Source organism: Oncorhynchus clarkii, chromosome 12 (assembly GCF_045791955.1).
Source record: "Oncorhynchus clarkii lewisi isolate Uvic-CL-2024 chromosome 12, UVic_Ocla_1.0, whole genome shotgun sequence".
In the NCBI taxonomy this organism is placed as follows: domain Eukaryota; kingdom Metazoa; phylum Chordata; class Actinopteri; order Salmoniformes; family Salmonidae; genus Oncorhynchus; species Oncorhynchus clarkii.
In genome coordinates, this window is record NC_092158.1 from 22,893,338 (window position 1) to 22,914,952 (window position 21,615).

Consider the following 21,615-nt stretch of genomic DNA (forward strand, 5'->3'; position numbering starts at 1 on the left):
AATTAATGTGAATTGATAAAAAATAACTTTCATAACATTTCATGAAACGTTTCAATACCCATGCATAAGATGTTTAGAACATTATTTTAAAAAGCTGTTGTCCATGAAGTTCTGTTGAAATTCAAGTATAGCCTAATTTGCAATCACTAAAAACCAACCAATTAATCAAAAACGAATGCTGTTTCACTACGGATACAATTATGTTAGCTACTGCAACACATGTATACATTAACCTTAACTCCGCCCCAACTCGCAATCTGATCGGCGGTTTGGAGTGTTTTGGATTGTTGTGACTGGAGAATGGAGCCATCTTGTTTTATTTCTGTCCTGGAATACATTGGGCAGGCCGAACGAAAAACAGGGCTTTCGAATAATGATGTAGCTAGTTAGTGCGCTTGCTAACAATATTGCATATATTTGTATGTTTAGTGCTTCCACCACTCTAAATGTATTTGAATGACTAGGTACTGTCTTTGGCGTTTATTAGGGTCAAAGCAAACGCGTTGGTTCAGGTGTCAGTTTATTTTATTTCTGAGTAGAGGAGTTACTATGAATGGAGGATAAATGTTGCCAAAGGCTGACAGCAGCAGTTACGTTCTCCTCTCTCTTCTCTTCGTCCTCACATTAACAGACCCACCACGGGCAGGTAAGACCGGTGAAATGCAATTGGTTGTAATTTGTCACAATGTCGGATCTTAGTATACCGGTGAGCTATGGTAGGCCTATTTGCACGGGAATTTAGTTAGTGTAGATGGCGTTTAACTTATCACGGGTCTTAATTTATGCTGCTGGCTAGCCACTTACTGCGTAGCTAACAAACGTTAACGTAAATTATTTTTGCAAAAAAAATGTATTATATGGGGATATAGTTAAATATTGAGCTGTAAGTTAGCTACATTTTGCAGTTCCAGCGTCGGTGTGGCTCGTTGTAACTAGCCTGCTGAACGTTTTTAGTATTGTGCAGTTTTAGCTAGCTAACATTACTAGCTACGTGAAATTGGGGTGCTACACGTTATGTATAGAACCCAGTATTACTAACGTTAGTTACTAGCTAGTTCACCAGTAATTTAGCCGATTAAACTAAACTCCAGGATGCGATGGAGTTGGGCGGCAACTAGTGTTGGCGGACTGGCGCTCCGACGTTACATACAATTACGTTTTTATCCAAAACTACTGATTTCAGCATCCGAAGAATAGCCCACAATTACACACGACATTGATCGGTGTAATTGCGGGCCATTCCTTGGGTAGCTTATGTGATGTCGGAGCTCCAGTCCGCCTACCCCATTCATAGATGCGGTAAAGAGGTCAATGGAATTCAACACAAACAATGGAAAGATCCTCAATCTCCTCTTGCCCCCCAGCAAAATGAACCTACATTTAGGCAAATGTTTGTATTTCACACTGTTGATGTAAACATCGGAGTGTCGTGCTTGTATGGATGTCAACCCGAATACATGTTCATGTCATCGTTTTTGTCCACGCTTGTGTAATTTATGACCATTAGAGGGGGTTACTCGACAAGCCATTTGTTTTACTGTTACAAACTGTCATACTATTTGTGCAACTAAACAATCAACTGCATTGCAGTTGAAACCGACTTTGACTACCACCACTGATTTCTGTATACCACTAGTTTAATACGCCTATTGACGGTAGTATCTTCTGACCGGGAGTGTTTTGTTAAGAGCCCCGACTCTTGCTCTAAACATTAACACGCATTGCTTGCGGTACAGTTTTGTAAACATAAGGAACGTATCCTTTATATAAGCGAGAATTTAGGGAGGGGGGATTGAAATTATGTCGATGTGATATGAAAGTAGAGGGAATAATGTTTTTAGAACCGTACCACAATGGAGTCGATTCACGTTTCGATGGCTGTTTGGCTGTTTTTTGACGTTTGGAGCCAATTCGCCTTTAAACAGAACATGTTGTTAGCAAGCTGCATTTCAGCTAGAAAGCAGATGGGTTAGTTGATAACGTTGTGCGCGATTCCATTGGGCACACGTCAGCGTGTTGTGATTCCGAATGGCTGATTGCTTGCAAAAATGATACAATTCCCCCAAATGGCAGTTTAAGTGGCTAGTTTCATAATGTTATTGAAACCATGTCTTGAGGTGTTTTGACTGATTTCATGTCAATGCTAAAATTAGCTAGCTAGCTAACCAGCAACTAACTATCAAATTGCATTAGTCACATGCGCCGAATACACCAGGTGTAGGTAGACCTTACAGTGAAATGCTTACTTACGAGCCCTTAACCAACAATGCAGTCAAAAAAAAAATACAGATAAGAAGAGAAAAGTAACAAGTAATTAAATAGCAGCAGTGAAATAGCAATGTATTTGAGACAAGTGGTCATTGTGCAATTTTGTTTTGTTTTTCAATAAACATTGGAGACGAATTCTATTTTACTCGTTAACAATCTAAGCAAACCCTGTCTGTTTTGCCACATAATTACGCGCGTGTCGGTTGTTGCTAAACAACCAATTCATCTACATGCACGAAGTTTCACCAGAGCTAGGTAGCTAGCTAACGTTAGCTTGCTAATTCGCAGGAGCAACAAAAGACTGGGCCAAATGTTGTTTTACGTTAGATATAGGTAGCTATCTAATGTTGTGGCGTTAGTTAGTTAATCGGATTTTAAATGTAACTGAAATACGAAGAAGCATTCTATTAGCTGCTACTCAATTTGCATTGACCTTTAGTTTGCATCAACCTTCCGGTTACTGGCCCAGTGCTCTAACCACTACCCTACTGCTCCGCCAAGCTGTGTTGTCTCCTTGAACCCATGCACTGATTTGGGGTATTATTGCCTTTTGCACACCCGTGAAATGTAGAGAGCTCTCATGATCCTCATGATGCCTAGATTGTGTCGTTGAATAAAAGCAATGGCACAAATTGTGTAACTTTTTGAGTATTGTTGGCCCAGAGCGCATCTATGGTCATTGACTGGAGATTAGCCTCCTCTGTCAGTATAGCACGTGTTCAGATGGCAATGGGTCCGCCCTGTGTGGGGGTTAACCTCTAAAAGCCGACGGGGGGGTTTCTTCTCAGCCAACATGGAATTGTTTTAGGATGGTCATACCATTTAGATATTTGATTTGGAATTTTAGAACCCCTTTAAGTATAAAATATCAATATTTTTGGTTAAAATATTGAATTTGGCATTTACTACTATAGCCCATAGAAATGCATTGAATAACACATTCATTGATTTACTGTACAGTATTTATCTTTACTGTACTGTCAACTTGTGACCCCAATTGTGGTTTGGGACTACTGTGATTTCCCATTGCAGAAATGCTGCTACAGATTTGTAATCCCTTCAAAATACTTCATAAACAAAGGTGATGTCATTAAAGACACAAATTGATTGATCTGCCTTCACCTTAGGAGGGAGAGGATTTATAAAATATCTTAAAGATACAGTGCATTTGGAAAGTTTCCTTTTTCCTCATTTTGTTACGTTACAGCCTTTTTCTAAAATTGATCAAATAAATGTTTCCCTTCAATCTACACCCAATACCCCATAATGACAAAGCAAAAATAGGTTTGACATTTTTTGCGAATTTATATTTAAAAAAAAACATACCTTATGTTAATAAGTATTCAGACCTTTTGCTATGAGACTCAAAATTGAGCTCAGGTCTATCTTGTTTCCATTCATCATCCTTGAGATGTTTCTACAACTTGATTGGAGTCCACTTGTGGTGAATTCAATTGATTGGACATGATTTGGAAAGGCACACACTGGTCTATATAAGGTCCCACAGTTGACAGTTCATGCCAGAGCAAAAACCAAGCCATGAGGTCAAAGGAATTGTCTGTAGAGCTCTGAGACAGGATTGTGTCAGGCACAGATCTGGGAAGGGTGCCAAAACAATTCTGCAGGATTGAAGGTCTCCAAGAGCACAGTGGCCTCCATCATTCTAAAATGGAAGAAGTTTGGAACCACCAAGACTCTTCCTAGAGCTGGCCCAACTGAACAATCATGGGAGAAGAGCCTTGGTCAGAGAGCTAACCAATAACCCAATGGTCACTCTTGACAGAGCTCTATAGTTCCTCTGTGGAGATAGAAGAACAACCATCTCTCAGCACTCCACCAATCAGGCTTTTATGGTAGTGGCCAGACGGAAGCCACTCCTCAGTAAAAGGTACATGACAGCCCGCTTGGAGTTTGCCAAAAGGCACCTAAAGGACTCTCAGACCATGAGAAACAAGATTCTCTGGTCTGATGAAACTAAGATTTAACTCTTCGGCCTGAATGCCAAGTGTCATGTTTGGAGGAAACCTGGCATCATCCCTACGGTGAAGCATGGTGGTTGGTGGCAGCATCATGCTGTGGGGGGTGTTTTTCAGCGGCAGGGACTGGTGACTAGTCAGGATCGAGGGAGAGATAAACGGAGCAAAGTGCAGAGAGATCCTTGATGAAAACCTGCTCCAGAGCATTCAGGGCCTGAGACTGGGGCGACGGTTCACTTTTCAACAGGACAACGACCCAAAGCACACAGCCAAGGCAACACAGGAGTGGTCTCTGAATGTCCTTGAGTGGCCCAGCTCAATCAGACATCTCTGGAGAGACCTGAAAATAGTTTTGCTGCGACGCTCCCCATCCAACCTGACAGAGTTTGAGAAGATCGGCAGAGAAAATGGAAGAAACTCCCCAAGCTTGTAGTGTCATACCCAAGAAGACTCGATGCTGTAATTGCTGCCAAAGTACTGAGTACTCATGTAAATGTCATATTTAAGTTTTTTTAATATGCATTTGCAAATGTAAAAAACAAGTTATTTGTCATTGGGTTTTGTGTGTTGATTGAGGATTTTAATCAATTTTAGAACAAAGGCTGTGTAACAATAAAATGTGGAAAACGTCAAGGGGTCTGAATTTTCGATTGCACTGTATATGCCTTAATTAAAAAGTAGACTCATCTTTCATTTCTCATGGGTCCTTTTACATGGAAATCCTCATACATTTTTAAAGTGAAAAATCTGCATCTCAGCGTAATTCTGTTTATGTAGACTTGCCCTGTAGCGTAAAGTTGCACTGGTCATGCTTTTGGCCAATGTACTTTTTTGTTGCCATATGTGGAGATGAGCTAAGCTATACTTTTTGTAAAAAAATTCTCACCAAGTAGTCTAAAAATTACTTAGGTTACCTGTTGTTGCCTTGAAACATATTTTCTTTTCAAAAACATAAATCATCACCTGTTTAAATTGCAAGTAGTGTAAGAAGCTATTCTTTACTTCCAAAACCTCAATGTTTTCATTCAGGAGCTGGATGAGAGAAGGGCTGACTTGCTTAGTTGTGAATAGCCTACATCCCAACCCAGGCTATATTCTATGCTTGCATTTAAACTGGATGGTTTTGCTAATTGACTTTTTAAAAGCAATCAGTGACATTATTGTAACGGTGGGTGGTCCCAGAATTTCTCATGGGCTGGTACCATTGCTCATTGCTGAGCAAAGACAACTGTTTCTAGTGAGATGTGACTCATTTTCATTTTATAAAGGGAGTGGCTCCTAATGCTAGCAGTATCTCGTGCGAACTTGGGACTTAAGTCATTTTCACACTTTAAAACCGCAATAGCCACCACAATGTGAAAACAACATTTTGTCATGAGTTCAGTTCCATTTGCTTGATTTTGCAGACCCAGAACTGGATCACCTTTAGCTAGCTAACATTAGTATGCTAGCTAATTAGCCAGAAGGGTTGCATCGGTTTCCATTGGCTATGTGGCTAGCTGGATGACCTGTGCTGATAATGAGGTCAATTTAAGAGTCAATGCTCTAGTAAGTGCCATCGTGCAGAAATGGCAAAGAAAACACGTTGATGAGCTAGATAAGTTAGCTAGCAAGGTATACCAGTTATCAAAGCTGATGCTAGCTAGCGACCAGTGTTGTCAAAGATAGTAGACCTTCTCTGGTGTTGTCAACAATTAAACCATTCCATGGGACGCAAAACGCAGGCGCCTACCGATGCAGTTCTCATGCAATGAAATGCTATTTTATTAGCTGTAGCTAATAAGTCAGTACACATTCACTTAGCTACCGTATGAGCGAACAGTTTACAACATGCAAAGTAGCTAGCTAGATGTCATCTCCATTAGCTATACATCTTTCACATTTAAAAATGCATATGACAGAATATCTCTCAGTACATTGCATATTAGTCCACAACTTCTCTGGCATTTGGCTTGTAGTTCTTGCACAGGAAAAAAGTGGAGACAGTTTTCAGGGGCCTCCCAGATCACGAAAAAAAGAGTGTACAGTGAGGGGGAGAGAAGTTAAGGATAGGGAGAAATAAACCATACGACCACTAGGTGTCATCGTATACCCATAGTACTTGATAGAGTCCACTAGCTTGCTGCACTTGTGTAGAAGCTCACTATTGCATATGATTTGTATATTAACATACCTGTGACATTTGAGGACACTTATGGATCTCTAAGATGCATAAATACATGTGTACATGTATTTTCTCTGTAAACTGATTTGCATTTTGGGGTTGAGGTTGGCCTAACTAAATGAGAAATGGCAATCCAGGAGAAATGGAAATACAGCATACTTCGTGATCTCTAATGCCTTCTTACACACACTTTAAAATGGGGGTGCAACCAAGCTCACATGAAACCATTCATGAAGACAAATCATCTGAAGTATGTAGGCCCTACCTGCTGAGTATAAGAAACAATTGATGAATATAGGTACCCCAAAATAGCTTGAATGGGCTTGTCATTCACAAAGTACTGATGAAAAGTCAAGTACATTTGATTGAAATATGGGTATACAAGGACATCTAGTGGTTACCTTGTTTTTCATCCTCTCACTAGCTATCATAAATGTGTATCCCCTTCACAAGATTGATGTTGGGTGAGTCCCCTTTCCTATGCAAAGAAACACAACTAGAGATGTTATGCACTAGCATGCAATGTCAATGAGATATATTTGATGCAACATGTATTGTCATTGACTGAAAATATGTTTTTGTACCCTTATACTAGCTAGCTGGGGGAGTCTAGTCCCAGAGGCAGTCTGTTCTGCAAATTGGTTCTGCATGCCTTCTTGACTTGGATACAATGTGTTGTCATGCATTTGTATGCACACTGGTTACTGTCACAGTTATCGTGCTAGCTAAATTAGCTAGCTCATCAACCAGTATGTACTTTGCGATATCCGCACAATGGCACTAATTAAGCCTTGAATCTCAGTGACCTCCCTGTCACCATTGGTCATCTAGCTAGCCGTTAGCCATCTTAGTTGCATCGGTTTCCATTGGACTAGAGCTTGCTAGCTAATTATCATGTATCAGCCTATGCTGACTAACGTCACTAGCATGCTAACGTTAGCAAGCTGGCTAATGTCAATACACTTAGTTGTGGGTCTGCAAAATCAAGGCCAATGGTACTGAACTCATTCCATCATGTTTCGACATTGTAGTGGCTATTGATGTTTTGTCTCATCCTTTATAACTACTGCTGTACATACCTCTTTTAATAATATACTGTCCATACTGTCTATAAACACCATTTATATAGTGTACCAGTCAAAAGTTTGGACACGTACCAATTCCAGAGGTTTTTTTTTTTTTGACCACAAGTTCTCAGTGGGATTAAGCTCTGGGATTAAGTCCATGGCCAGTTTCCTGGCCATGGACCCAAAATATTCATGTTTTCTTCCCCGAGCCACTTAGTTATCACTTTTGCCTTATGGCAAAGTGCTCCATCATGCTGGAAAAGGCATTGTTTGTCACCAAACTGTTCCTGGATGGTTTGGGAGAAGTTGCTCTCGGAGGATGTGTTGGTACCATTCTTTATTCATGGCTGTGTTCTTAGGCAAAATTGTGAGTGAGCCCACTTCCTTGGCTGAGAAGCAACCCCCACACATGGCTGGTCTCAGAATGCTTTACTGTTGGCATGACACAGGACTGATGGTAGTACTCACCTTGTCTTCTCCGGACAAGCTTTTTTCCGGATGCCCCAAACAATCGGAAAGGGGAAGAGAAAATGACTTTACCCCAGTCCTCAGCAGTCCAATCCCTGTACCCTTTGCAGAATATCAGTCTATCCCTGATGTTTTTCCTGGAGAGAAGTGGCTTATTTGCTGCCCTTCTTGACACCAGGCCATCCTCCAAAAGTCTTCGCCTCACTGTGCGTGCAGATGCACTCACACCTGCCTGCTGCCATTCCTGAGCAAGTTCTGTACTGATGGTGCCCCGATCCCGCAGCTGAATCAACTTTAGGAGACGGTCCTGGTGCTTTTTGGACTTTCTTGGGCGCCCTGAAGCCTTCTTTACAACAATTGAACCGCTCTCCTTGAAGTTCTTGATGATCCGATAAATGGTTGATTTAGGTGCCTGTGAAGCCCTTTTTGTGCAAAGCAATGATGACGGCACGTGTTTCCTTGCAGGTAACTGTGGATGACAGAGGAAGAACAATGATTCCAAGCACCACCCTCCTTTTGAAGCTTCCAGTATGTTATTCGAACTCGATCAGCATGACAGAGTGATCTCCAACCTTGTCCTCGTCAACACTCGCACCTGTGTAAACGAGAGGATCACTGACATGATGTCAGTTGGTCCTTTTGTGGCAGGGCTGAAATGCATTGGAAATGTTTTTGGGGGATTCAGTTAATTTGCATGGCAAAGAGGGACTTTGCAATTAATTGCAACTCATCATAACATTCTGGAGTATATGCAAATTGCCATCATACAAACTGAGGCAGCAGACTTTAAAAATGAATATTTGTGTTTCTCAACTTTTGGCCACGACTGTAGTAACCCAAAACAAGTGTTAAAATATATTTTATATTCTTCAAAGTAGCCACCCTTTGCCTTGATGACAGCTTTGTACACTCTTGGCATTCACTCAACCAGCTTCATGAGGTAGTCCACCTGGAATGCATCTTAATTTAAAGGTGTGCCTTGTTAATTTGTGGAATTTCTTTCCTCAATGCATTTGATCCAATCAGTTGTGTTGTGACAAGGTAGTGGTGGTATACAGAAGATTGCCCTATTTGGTAAATCATGGCAAAAACAGCTCAAATAAGCAAAGAGAAATGACAGTCCATTAGTTTGACTGACCTTCATGTCTTAATCTGGAAAAATTCAAGAACGTTGAAAGTTTCTTCAAGTGCAGTCGCAAAAACTATCAAGCGCTATGATGAAACTGGCTCCCATGAGGATCGTCACAGGAAAGGAAGACCCAGAGTTACCTCTGCTGCAGAAGATGAGTTCATTAGTTACTAGCCTCAGAAATTGCAGCCCAAATAAATGCTTCACGGAGTTCAAGTAACAGACACCGCTCAACATCAACTGTTCAGAGGAGACTGTGAATCAGGCCTTCGTGGTCAAATTGCTGCAAAAAAAACACTACTAAAGGACACCAATAAGAAGAAGAGACTTGCATGGGCCAAGAAACACAAGCAATTGACATTAGACCATTTGAAATCTGTCCTTTTGGACTGATGAGTCCCAATTTGAGATTTTTGGTTCCAGCCGCTGTGTCTTTTGTGAGACGCAGAGTAGGTGAACAGATGATCTCTGCATGTGTAGTTCCCACCGTGAAGCCTGGAGGAGGCGTTGTGGGGGTGCTTTGCTTGTGACACTGTCTGTAATTTATTTAGAATTCGAAGGCACACTTAACCAGCATGGCTACCACAGCATTCTGCAGCGATACACCATCCCATCTAGTTTGGGCTTAGTCCCACTGTCATTTTGTTTTTCAACAGGACAATGACTCAACACACCTCTTGGTTGTGTAAGGGCTATTTGACCAAGAAAGAGAGTGATTGAGTTGTGCATCAGATGATCTGGTCTCCACAATCACCCGACCTCAAGAGGTTTGGGATGAGTTGGACTGCAGAGTGAAGGAAAAGCAGCCAACAAGTGTTCACAATATGTGGGAACTCCTTCAAGACCTGTTGAATAGCATTCCAGGTGAAACTGGTTGAGAGCATGCCAAGAGTGCAAAGCTGTCAAGGCAAAGGGTGGTTGCTTTGAAGAATCTCAAATATAAAAAACATTTTGATATAACACTTTTTATTTTGGTTAGTACATGATTCCATATGTGGTTTTGATGTCTAACCCATTATTCTACAATCTATGCCCTCACGAACCATCAAAAAAGCAAAGCGTCTATACAGGATTAAAATTGAATCCTACTGCATTGGCTTTGACGCATGTCAGATGTGGCAGGGCTTGAAAACTATTACGGACTACAAAGGGAAACCCAGACGCAAGCTGCCCTGCCCAGTGATGCAAGCCTACCAGACAAGCTAAAGGCCCTTTTATGCTCGCCACGAGACAAGCAACACTGAAGCAAGCATGAGAGCACCAGCTGTTCTGGATGACTGGCTACCGAGAGTGTTATCACACAATGTGAACAAAACCTTTTAAACAGGTCAACATGCACAAAGCTGCTGGGCCAGATGGATTACCAGTATGTGTACTCAAAGCATGCGTGGACCAACTTCAACCTCTCCCTGACCGAGTCTGTAATACATACATGATTCAAGCAGACCACCATAGTGCGAAGGTAACCCGCCTAAATGATTACCGCCCTGTGGCACTCACGTCGGTAGCCATGTAGTGCTTTGAAAGGATGGTCATGGCTCTCATCAACAGCTTCCTCCCCTAGATCCACTCCAATTCGCATACAGCCTCCACAGATGACGCAGTCTCAATCGCACTGAACATTGCCCTTTCTCACCTGCACAAAAGGAACACCTACATGAGAATGCTGTTTATTGACTACAGCTCAGCGTTCAACACCATAGTGCCCACAAAGCTCCTAACTAAACACCTCCCTCTGCAACCTCCCTCCCTATATAACAGAGGTCAAATGTTTTTTCTGTAAGTCTTCACAAGGTTTTCACACACTGCAGTGGAAACGCGTTCTCTGGAGTGATGAATCGCGCTTTCCCGTCTGGCTGAATCTGGGTTTGGCGGATGCCAGGAGAACGTTATCTGCCCGAATGCATAGTGCCAACTGTGAAGTTTGGTGGAGGATGAATAATGTTTTTTTTTCATGGTTTGGGCTAGGCGCCTTAGTTCCAGTGAAGGGAATTCTTAATGCTACATCATACAATGACATGCTAGATGATTCTGTGATTCCAACTTTAACAGTTTGAAGGACCTTTCCTGTTTCAGTATGACTGCCCCCGTGCACAAAGCGAGGTCTATACAGAAATGGTTTGTCGATCGACGTGGAAGAACTTGACTGGCCTGCACAGAGTCCTGACCTCAACCCTATCGAACACCTATGGGATGAATTGGAAAACCAACTGCGAGCCAGACCTAATCGCCCAACATCAGTACCCGACCTTACTAATGCTCTTGTGGCTGAATGGAAGCAAGTCCCCGCGCAATATCCACTCTTCTATTGGAAATCCTTCCCAGAAGAGTGGAGGCTGTTTATAGCAGCAAAGGGGGGACCAACTCCATATTAATGCCCATGATTTTGGAATGAGATGTTCGATGAGGTGTCCATACTTTTGTACATGTAGTGTATATGGACTCTGACATTGCTCGTTCTGATGTTTCTTTCTTTTGGATTAGTGTGTATTGTTTTGTATTACTGTAATGTTTAGAATGGAATGTAGCATTCCACCAAACATGTGATAACATCTGCAAAATATGTGTACCTGCCCAATACTTTTTGATTTGTGGTCCTTTGTAGCTCAGTTGGTAGAGTATGGAGCTTTTAACGCCAATACCACCAATATGTAAAATGTATGCACGCATGACTGTAAGTCGCTTTGCTAAATAGCTTAATATATTATGTGGTGGAACATTCCCAACTAGGAATGTGTTGAGATTTAAGGGGTTAGTTCATCAGAAATTGCTTTTTGTTTTGTTTCAGGTCCAAGGCTAGCTCTGGCAAGATTATTGTCAGGTAAGCAGCGTCTCCTCTGTTAGTGCAGTGTATCTGTAGGTCTGCCAGTCTCCAGCGATTTTGGGTTACTTTGTTCTATTCTCAGCTTGTGCCTATTTAATATTCCCATTCACAGCAGTGCTTTGTTTTTCCATTAACTTAGGTATTTTCTCTAACCAGTTTTTATGCAACATTTCGTTCAACAATACTGAGCTACTTTCAAAGAATCCTGTTAGTCCAGTGTCTAGACGATCTGTTCAGTGCCATAGAGGGAATAGTTGTTTTTCTTTTTTTCCCTGCGTTCTTAGACAGCTGGGCCTAATACTCCTTCCTCACGGGAGAAGCCCTGACAGGCAGCCCCTATGCTGTCTCATGTTAATCACACATGCCACAGAGACGCTGACCCACTTATACTGCCCCTGTGTTACTAATGGGTATAGGGGTAGACAGTGAAGTAAAATAAGGTTAGGCCTTGTTTTATTCTGATATATGGCCCCTTTAGGCTAACTGATTTTGTTCTGGCCCCTTTAGGCTAACTGATTTATTTTATGGAGGCCTTTTTTTTTAGATACTATGTTAGGCCCTAATGTATGTCCCTCATTTCTATTGTTTCTCATGTTTTTGTGAGTCCGTTTAAGTTGTTTCTATGCGCAGGTCTCAAAAACACTCAATGATAACCCCTGTTTGTTTCAGTGATAATGATATGAGTTGTTTTAATGTAGCTAATCTGTTTTATTTTAAGCACCAGACCTGAATTGAACTAAGTCAAAATACCTGAGGTATTGCTGCATTCCCTTCCAGTTTTCCCCTTCATGCTTTATTTTATTCATTTGTTTCCTGGGAAGTTTTTATTCTAGAAAGCATCAGGTGCATTGTTAATGTAATGTGCATGATACATGGTGAAAGCCTTTTTTCTTATTTGTCTGTCAGTGACATGTCTCTGTAATAATACTAAAAGCTGTAAATGCTAAATCTTTCATTGACTTGTCTTTCAGTTCTTTACAATTGGTAAGCAGGTATGGGAGAGAATAAAAATTGTGTTGCAGTGACCATGTCATAACTACAGGGGGCACTGTGTGGTGTCTTTATCTTTAATCTGTGCTGTATTTCAGAACTGCGCTGCAGCCCTGGACAGTTTGCCTGCCGCAGTGGGAAGATGCAATGCATCCCCATGTCCTGGCAGTGTGACGGCTGGGCGGCTTGTGAGGACAAGAGCGATGAGTTGGACTGCCCCCGTGAGTGAAACATTTTACCCAGACTCCAAGCTGAACTCTGGTCCCCTTTCCAAACAATTAGGGCTGGGAATTGCAAGGGACCTCATGATACCATCATGATACTTGGGTGCCAATACAATAAGTATTGCGATTCTCAGGGTTCTATATTTATTGCGATTCGATACTGCAATTTGATGTTTCAAAAATTATTATTTACTATACAGTGCCTTCAGAAAATATTCACAACCCTTGACTTTTTCCACATTCTGTTGAGTTTGCCACAAAATCAAATAAATGTTAAATTCTATGGCCTACATACAATACCCCATAATGTCAGTGGAATTCTTTTTTTTATTAATTAAAAAGGAAGTTAATAAATATTCAAACCCTTTGTTATGGCAAGCCTAAATAAGTTCAGGAGGAAAAAATTGTCTGAACATGTCACGTAATAAGTTGCATGAACTAAATTATTATTATTTAAAACGATTACAAATTGGAGTAAAAGTATCAATACAGTATCTGCCAAAATAGTATTGCGATATGTAACTATCGATTTGATTTAGAAAACAACTTTCTAAATGTCAGGGGAAACGCCAAACTCATTCTGAGTAAACGTTTTCTCAACGCCTTTTATTGTGAGCTTTGTTTGTTGTTCTCTCTTGCGGAGATGGTTTGATATTACAGTAGTAAGTGGTTGAAGGAAATCTTATTGTTTCCATTACTTAATTCCTGAATTGGCGCTGGTCCCTTGATCTCTGGCTGCATAATAGGAATTATGGAAAGTATTGGGTTCACACACAGCATGTGACCTTCTATAACACGGGCCATTTTGTTTCATCTTGACTGTGTGCATATTACATTATTTGATAAATGGTGGCAAAAGCAGTTAGAAATGGTTTTATGTGTATTTATTGTCATGGGAAAGAACTAGATGTTTTTGCCATTGATGACCTGTGAATGGACTAAATAAACAGTTTTCTTCCCCTTAATGAGAAGTCCCTTGTCAACAAACAAAGCTGTCTTCAGGTTTGTTATGAACTGCAGCCAGTCACCACAGTACATTCCTTCAATTTAAATACTGCCTCTTACTTCTCTCCCGTCCTCCCTTTCAGCCATGAAAGAGGAGACGTTTCACTTTGCCAATGGGTTTGACCAAGTGGAAGATGTCATCGGTGTGGCCCAGCCTGTGTTCTTTAACAGTAAGACCCACGTTTAACTCTCCCTCCATGAACCCTTCACTCACTTTTCATCCCCAAAAATATTTGAATTTGTTGTTGCTAAAATAACCTATGGAAAGCTTTGTTACTGGACATATTGTAGGAGCTCTAAAGTACCTTTTCCTTCCACAGAGAAGTGCCCTAGTGGGTGGCATCACTACGAGAAGACAGCCAGTTGTTACAAAGTGTACCTAAGGAATGAGAACTACTGGCAGGCTGTGGACACGTGTCAGAAAGTCAATGGCTCGTTGGCGACCTTCGTCACCAACGAGGAACTGCAGTTCATCCTCAAGATTGAGGTGGATTTCGATGAGGAAGTGTGTGAGCGCAGAGACCAGTGCAAGTGAGTGTTTGCTAAGGATGTGTTGCATGAAGTAATAATGTTGAAATGAATGCCTGAAGGCTGAAGCAGATTTTGTTACTGTACAGACTAATTTATTATTATTTAATCCACTTTCTCTCTGTTTCAGGTTCTGGGTGGGTTACCAGTATGTCATCACCAATCAGAACCATTCACTGGAGGGCCATTGGGAAGTGTCATATAAAGGTGGGTGTGGACTTTGTTCATTTTAATTAAAGTATATTGTGCTTGAATCCCACTGAAAATTAGCTAAAGGGAGCAAATGCAACTCATTGTCATGCTCAAACAGCCATGATCAGTTAAAGCATTAAACCTGTATTTGGCTTACAATTCATCTGGTTCCTTTCTCTCACGGTTCCCTTACAGGGTCGATGCAGGTGTTCTTGCCGCCAGAGGGCCTGACTAACTTTGGAGAGGCATCTCCGACCCAGGACAACATCTTCTGTGCCCAGCTGCAGCGCTTTCAGATCAAGAGTATGAACGAACGCGGCCTTCACAGCTGGCATGCCGAGAACTGCTACAAGAAGTTCCCCTTCCTGTGCAAGAGGAGTATGTCTGCTCTCATCAAAACCAAATGACCTATGCAGCTTCACAGGAGGTCAAAGTAGCTTGATTGTAACAAGTGTAGACTCCAGATGAAACCTGGTTGTTTGAGTCATAAGATTCATGTAATTCTGTATCTAAAGCCTTGGGTGCTGTTGTGTTAGTGTAGGTATAGTTATTGGTTGGTTTTGGTCTTAAACCTTTGATTGTCTTTAACAGGGCAGACATGTGTGGACATAAAGGACCAGGTGGTGACTGAGGGGTACTACTTCACCCCTAAGGGGGAAGACCCGTGCCTGAGCTGCACATGTCACAACGGCGAGCCAGAGATGTGTGTGGCTGCGCTGTGCAATCGGCCGGAGGGCTGCAAGAACTTCGGCAAGGACCCCAAGGAGTGCTGCAAGTTCACCTGCCTGGACCGAGGTACTATCCAACTACTCACACAATTCCCTGAACAAAAACTAGAAACTATGGGTGTTGTGAATGTTTCACAAGGTGGAGCTCGAAATTTTGATCTCTTGTCCTGTCATGTTGTTCAACAATATTTGGCACTGTAATTTCAGGAGAGAGAATTCAGAAACACTTCAAATGTATAAAAATGTGGACCCTGTCTGTCTTTTAGAAGGCAGCAGCCTGTTTGACTCTATGGCCAGTGGGATGCGTCTGATCGTCAGCTGTATCTCCTCCTTCCTCATCCTCTCTCTGCTGCTCTTCATGGTGCACAGGCTCCGGCAGCGCAGACGCCAGCGCATCCAAACACTCCTTGGAGGTAACCATAGGCATCATATAATCACACTCATAAAAACAACGGGTGGCACCAAGTTTGCATTTTTTAAAAACCTTTATTTAACCAGGCAAGTCAGTTAAGAACAAATTCTTATTTACAATGACGGCCTACACCAGCCAAACTTGGACGACGCTGGGCCAATTGTGCTCCGCCCTATGGGACTCCCAATCCCTTCTGGAAAAGCCCTGTTTGGCCTTTAAACAAACACAGTGGACTGGTCCTTCAGTCTACCCTGATACCGTCTCTACACTGTCTTTTTCCATCCCATCCCAGTCTCTTCTAACTAACAGACCCCATGTGATAGACCTGTCTGCCACTGCCCTCCTCTCTCAAAGTGTGGGTCCAGGCGGGAGCAGCTCCCTAATCACTCTGTACTTGCCTCTAGCCTGTCTCTGGTATTTCAGTGTATTCAAATGTGTATGCATTTTAGTAGTAAAACCTAATCAACATCATTGAATGATGATTGGTTGGTTTTAATTGGTCTCACTCAGCCTTTCTCTTTTCTCTCTCTCTCTCCTCAGTTCACCATTTCAACCTTGGGCGGCAAGTCCCAGGCTTTGACTACGGCCCAGACGCTTTTGGCACTGGCCTCACTCCCCTGCACCTCTCTGATGATGGAGAGAGAGGTGCATTTCATTTCCAGGAACCTCCCCCTCCCTACGCTGCCTATAAATACCCTGATATCCAGCACCCAGATGACCCCCCTCCTCCCTACGAAGCCTCCATCAACCCCGACAGCGTCCTCTATGTGGACCTCGGTAGGACCACCCTGTGCTGTTAGTGTTAATGTGTTTTCCTCACTTTCTGTGAAAGCAGTTGATTTTTTTTTTCTAGATTCACATACTAGGTTGAGTATCTAATTGTTTCTGAACCCTGTCATCACTGTTCTCGTTGTTCTCCACAGCACGCCATGGCGTTCAGATGATCCCTAGTCAGATGAGGGATGTGGTAGATGCCATGACAGACGCCCCACCGCCACCTGTCCCTGTGCCAATGTCCTCCCAGGAGCGGGAGGACTCCATGGACAGCAGCACCCTCCTGGTGGGGCCTGACACCCCCACAGACAGCCACACCCCTGACTCCATGCCTGTAGACTGCAGCAACAGTTCCTCCCTCAGCACCGTGGTATAGGACTAAGGGGGGCGGGGAGCTGCTCCCGCCTGGACCCACACTTTGAGAGAGGAAGGCAGTGGCAGACTGGTCTATCACATGGGGTCTGTTAGTTAGAAGAGACTGGGATGGGATGGAAAAAGACAGTGTAGAGACGGTATCAGGGTAGACTGAAGAACCAGTCTACTTCTTGAGGTGTGAGGAAAATCGGACTGGTGTGTTTCTTGATCAGGTGAACTGAAACCAAGTGGGTGTTTGTCAGAAACGTAACCTCTACAGTTGAACTTAAATGCAGTGAATCAGACCGCTTTCGTATAGGTGAATACAGATGGATGAGTAAGGCAATCAAATGGATCTGGAACACTGACTCTGTACAGACAAGACACACACTACACCAGGCTGAGCTACTGCTTTTAGTTTTCATTGGACAAAGCTTTTGAATTATTTGGTTTGTTTGAGCTTCATGCTCAAGATTTCCCCCAATATAAACACTCCCTCAGGCATTACACCAGGTAATAATGAAGGGGGAGGTAGATGGTTCCACTTCAGCTTAAGTCCTTTGCACTTCTTAATTTGCACCCTAATGCTTATGTCCTGGTGGCCGAGGCAGAACTTGGATTGTCAGTTATTGATAATGACTCTGCTCTCTCTCTAAAGTCTCCTCCACAAATTAAATACATTATTTTCCTATCCCAAGCATTGCCCTCTCCAATCAATCTGATATGCTAAGACATCTTCGAGATTGATAGCACAATGGTAAATAGAACAATGAGAGGTTCTTATACAAGAGGTTTTTCAACCTTGCAGAAATATTTAGGTATGGTTATTGTTAGCTCCAGCTATGTATTGATGATGAGGTAAATGCTACAACTTTTACAAGAATCTTGCAACAATATTGCATTTGTTCATGAGTTTTTGTTGAAGTAGATGTCCATTGGTTGAGTATTGTGTCCTTTTCTTGGGTAAGAAATAGGCTGGGAATTGTTGGGACCTGAAGATAGATGATGGGTCCCTCATGTTAGTCAATGAGTTCACCACATGAAAGAGAATGTCACTGGTGAGTGAGAATTAAGGTTAGAGCTTCATGTGTAGCTTGTAGCAATGGTTACTTGCTGTTTTGTACCCAATGAAATGTGTAAAAGTAAACTTATTTCGATAGTGTTCTTTTCATTAAATCATATTAACGATTAATACTAATTTCATTGGTAAAACAATCTGTTACTTGATTGCGTATGGGTGAGTGTATGTATGCACACGTATATAAAAACCAAACTTTGTTTTTCAACATTTTGCACATCACCTGTTTGCCAAGTAGCTCTGTGCATTTGCTTTCAATGTCATGAAGTATTTTAAAACTGAATATATTTTGCAAGCTTAACTGATAACGTGGGGAAGTGTAACAATCATCAATTGTGTCATTTTTGGAAGCTGCCACTGGATTCACTGTAATATATTTTCTTGTCAATGTACATTGTCAGCTCAGTGTATTTTAGTTTGACTATAACTTGGCAAAGGTGATATGACATTGGAGGTTTACCTGGTTATGTTCTAACAGTAGCATATATGGCATTGGGTGGCCAACCCCCTTTCTCATGTTTCATGATAAAGACAGACAAGGAAAGTAATGTAGTAAACAAAAAAACTACTAGGAAAGCCACATCATTTGACCCCATTGGGACTCAAGGTGTAAAGACCTGTTCAGTTCTTCTGTTGTGCTTGTTCACCTGTAGAGTTGAAAGGCCAAAGGAGTTAGAAGGCTACGATGGCAGGCCAATGAAAGCACAAACACCCCTATCAGGGTTTTGGAACTACTTTGGTCTTTGCCCTTACCAGCCAGGATCTACAAAGCATGGTAATCTATTTGGCTGAAGTCGATCACCAGCAGCACTGAAATTGGGGGGAAGATCCGCCTTGAGAATCACGTGTGTGTGTGTGTGTGTGTGTGTGTGTGTGTGTGTGTGTGTACACTGTGTTTATGTACAGATGTATGTAGCATTTCATCGTTATTTTTTAAAATTTTCTTCTGTAGGTTTTGTATTTTTTTTCAAGATAGACAATCCTTTTGTGGATTATCCAAGGAAATTATGTTATGAATTGTAAAAAAAAAAAAAAAATGTTAATCGTAAACTTGGTGTGCACGTATGGGGGGTGGTGTTTGGGAATCAGATCTCTCCATCTTTGGACTCCCAAGTGACGCAGTGGTCTAAGGCACTGCATCTCAGTGCTTGGGGCATCACTACAGACACCCTGGTTCGATTCCAGGCTGTATCACAACCGGCCGTGATTGGGAGTCCCATAGGGCGGCGCACAGTTGGCCCAACGTCGTCCGGGTTTGGCCGGTGTAGGCCGTCAGTAAAGAATACATTCTTATTTACAATGACTTGCCTAGTTTAATTTAATAAATAATCATCTTTGGTGTGAGTGTGTTTTCAGCTTGTAGGACCTACAGTACATGTTTTAGTAGAGGCATGATGAGAGAACAGAATTCTAATTTTCATCTTGGCCCAGGTTTAGCTTGCCTACAGGTTGATGTAGATGCATGCATTGGAACCCCTGCTGCATTTACACAAGTTGATTTGCTATCGATAGTCACAATGGTGGTGTGAAAAAATAACTTTCAATGTGTTATAAAATGCAATAGCTGATATTTTATTTCATAGCTTTTAAATTGTAATTGTTTGCTTCTTTTGCAGGGGTCTCTGTTTTTCTGAGGTTGAGGTACATCTAATTAAATGAAAAATAAACTGTACTATGAAGGATAGCTGCCTGTTGTGTGTTAGGCCTGTAGTGGTAGCAGAACACTTGAGACCATAGGATAAATAGGCCTACCTATACAAGCCTAGGCTATACATGCTTCATCAGTCTTGGCATATGTCCAGGAAATCCCTCAGCCATTGTGACCAAATATCAGGGGATTAAGATGAGATGTGGAAATCCCTAAACAGTGAGATGTGTGTTGCTGATGAAGAAGGGGAGCCCTGGAAGCTGTTAAGGAATTGAAATCTACATTTTGGCAGTGATGCTAAAACAAAAGACGTAAGATTTATTAGTCAGAACATATCAAGCATCAGTAGCCTATTACATCATACATCTGCATCTGAGTGGGACAGCAGGTGGATTTTAGGCCTATACACATACCGTATACCTGTCTCTTCCTTCGATAGGTGCCCTTTTAGAGGCAGACCACTTGGCAAGGATATATATAGTACACAAATACATTGGAAAAATGAACAGTGCTAACGTTTCACTCAGATACTGTACATTTTAACTTGTTAATTGTTTTTATAAATAAAATAAAGGATTGACCTTACCTTTTGAGGGCATTTGTGCTCAGCTGTGAGATGCCATGCTCTCCTCAATGTCCCGTTATGTGACATTCGTCATTAAAGAAAACTGGCAATGACACACTCCACTGACCAAACTGAAGGGTAAAAAAGCTTAACATTCACTTTCCCAGTCCTTTTTAAGCTTGGTATTTGCACAGAACCCAACCCCCTGCCTCTAAGATTTTTATTTGGACTTTAATTAGACCTATTGAGGTGCTGTGCTTGTTTATTGGAAAATGATTTCCTGCTTATTACAGGTTCTCACACTGGTAACAGGTTTGTTTTAAATGTCCTTTATATTTTACAAGGTACACTACCGTTCAAAAGTTTATACCACTTAGAAATGTCCTTGTTTTTGAAAGAAAAGCACATTATTTTGTCCATTAAAATAACATCAAGTGGCTCAGAAATACAGTGTAGACATTGTTAATGTTGTAAATGACTATTGTAGCTGGAAACGGCAGGTTTTTTATGGAATATCTACATAGGCGTACAGAGGCCCAATATCAGCAACAATCCCTCCTGTGTTCCAATGGCACGTTGTGTTAGCTAATATGAGTTTATCATCTTAAAAAGATAATTGATCATTAGAAAACCCTTTTGCAATTATGTTAGCACAGCTGAAAACTGTTATTCTGATTAAGAAGCAATACAAACTGTCCAGTCTCAATGTCAACAGTAAAGAGGCGACTCCGGGATGCTGGCCTTCTAGGCAGAGTTCCTCTGTCTAGTGTCTGTGTTCTTTTGCCCATCTTAATCTTTTCGGCCAGTCTGAGATATGGCTTTTTCTTTGCAACTCTGCCTAGAAGGCCAGCATCCTGGAGTCGCCTCTTCACTGTTGACGTTGAGACTGGTGTTTTGCAGGTACTATTTATTGAAGCTACCAGTTGAGGACTTGAGGCATCTGTTTCTCAAACTAGACACTAATGTACTTGTCCTCTTGCTCAGTTGTGCACCGGGGCTTCCCACTCCTCTTTCTATTCTGGTTAAAGCCTGTTTGCTCTGTTCTGTGAAGGGAGAAGTACACAGCGTTGTATGAGAGCTTCAGTTTCTTGGCAATTTCTCGCATGGAATAGCCTTCATTTCTCAGAACAAAAATAGAGTTTCTGAAGAAAGTACTTAGTTTCTGGCCATTTTGAGCTTGTAATCGAACCCACAAATGCTGATTCTCCAGATACTCAACTG

The 21,615-nt window shown here is 41.8% G+C and overlaps 1 protein-coding gene across 4 annotated transcripts; it reads left to right on the top strand.

The window, feature by feature from the left end:
- The first annotated feature begins 259 nt into the window (after positions 1–259).
- Positions 260–19,863, top strand: LOC139422891 (integral membrane protein DGCR2/IDD-like). 4 transcript variants are annotated; one of them, XM_071174342.1, is made up of 12 exons: positions 319–646; positions 11,861–11,893; positions 12,985–13,107; positions 14,083–14,112; positions 14,199–14,285; positions 14,436–14,646; positions 14,774–14,850; positions 15,031–15,213; positions 15,427–15,630; positions 15,830–15,976; positions 16,516–16,752; positions 16,899–19,863. In XM_071174342.1, exons 1-12 carry the CDS (start codon positions 565–567, stop codon positions 17,123–17,125), a joined length of 1,641 nt encoding a protein of 546 aa, XP_071030443.1. In that variant the 5' UTR covers positions 319–564; the 3' UTR covers positions 17,126–19,863. The 4 variants fall into 4 exon arrangements, with proteins under 4 accessions (XP_071030444.1, XP_071030446.1, XP_071030443.1 ...); XM_071174343.1 differs by lacking the exon at positions 14,083–14,112 and having other exon boundaries at positions 260–646; XM_071174344.1 differs by lacking the exon at positions 11,861–11,893 and having other exon boundaries at positions 342–646.
- The last annotated feature ends 1,752 nt before the right edge of the window (positions 19,864–21,615 follow it).

Bases quoted from the DNA above. Each gene is read 5' to 3' on its own strand.
- LOC139422891 (XM_071174342.1), top strand. From the start codon at position 565: ATGTTGCCAAAGGCTGACAGCAGCAGTTACGTTCTCCTCTCTCTTCTC. The intron at 15,631-15,829 runs GTACTATCCAAC...TCTGTCTTTTAG, and splicing joins GTTCACCTGCCTGGACCGAG to AAGGCAGCAGCCTGTTTGAC. The intron at 15,977-16,515 runs GTAACCATAGGC...CTCTCTCCTCAG, and splicing joins CATCCAAACACTCCTTGGAG to TTCACCATTTCAACCTTGGG.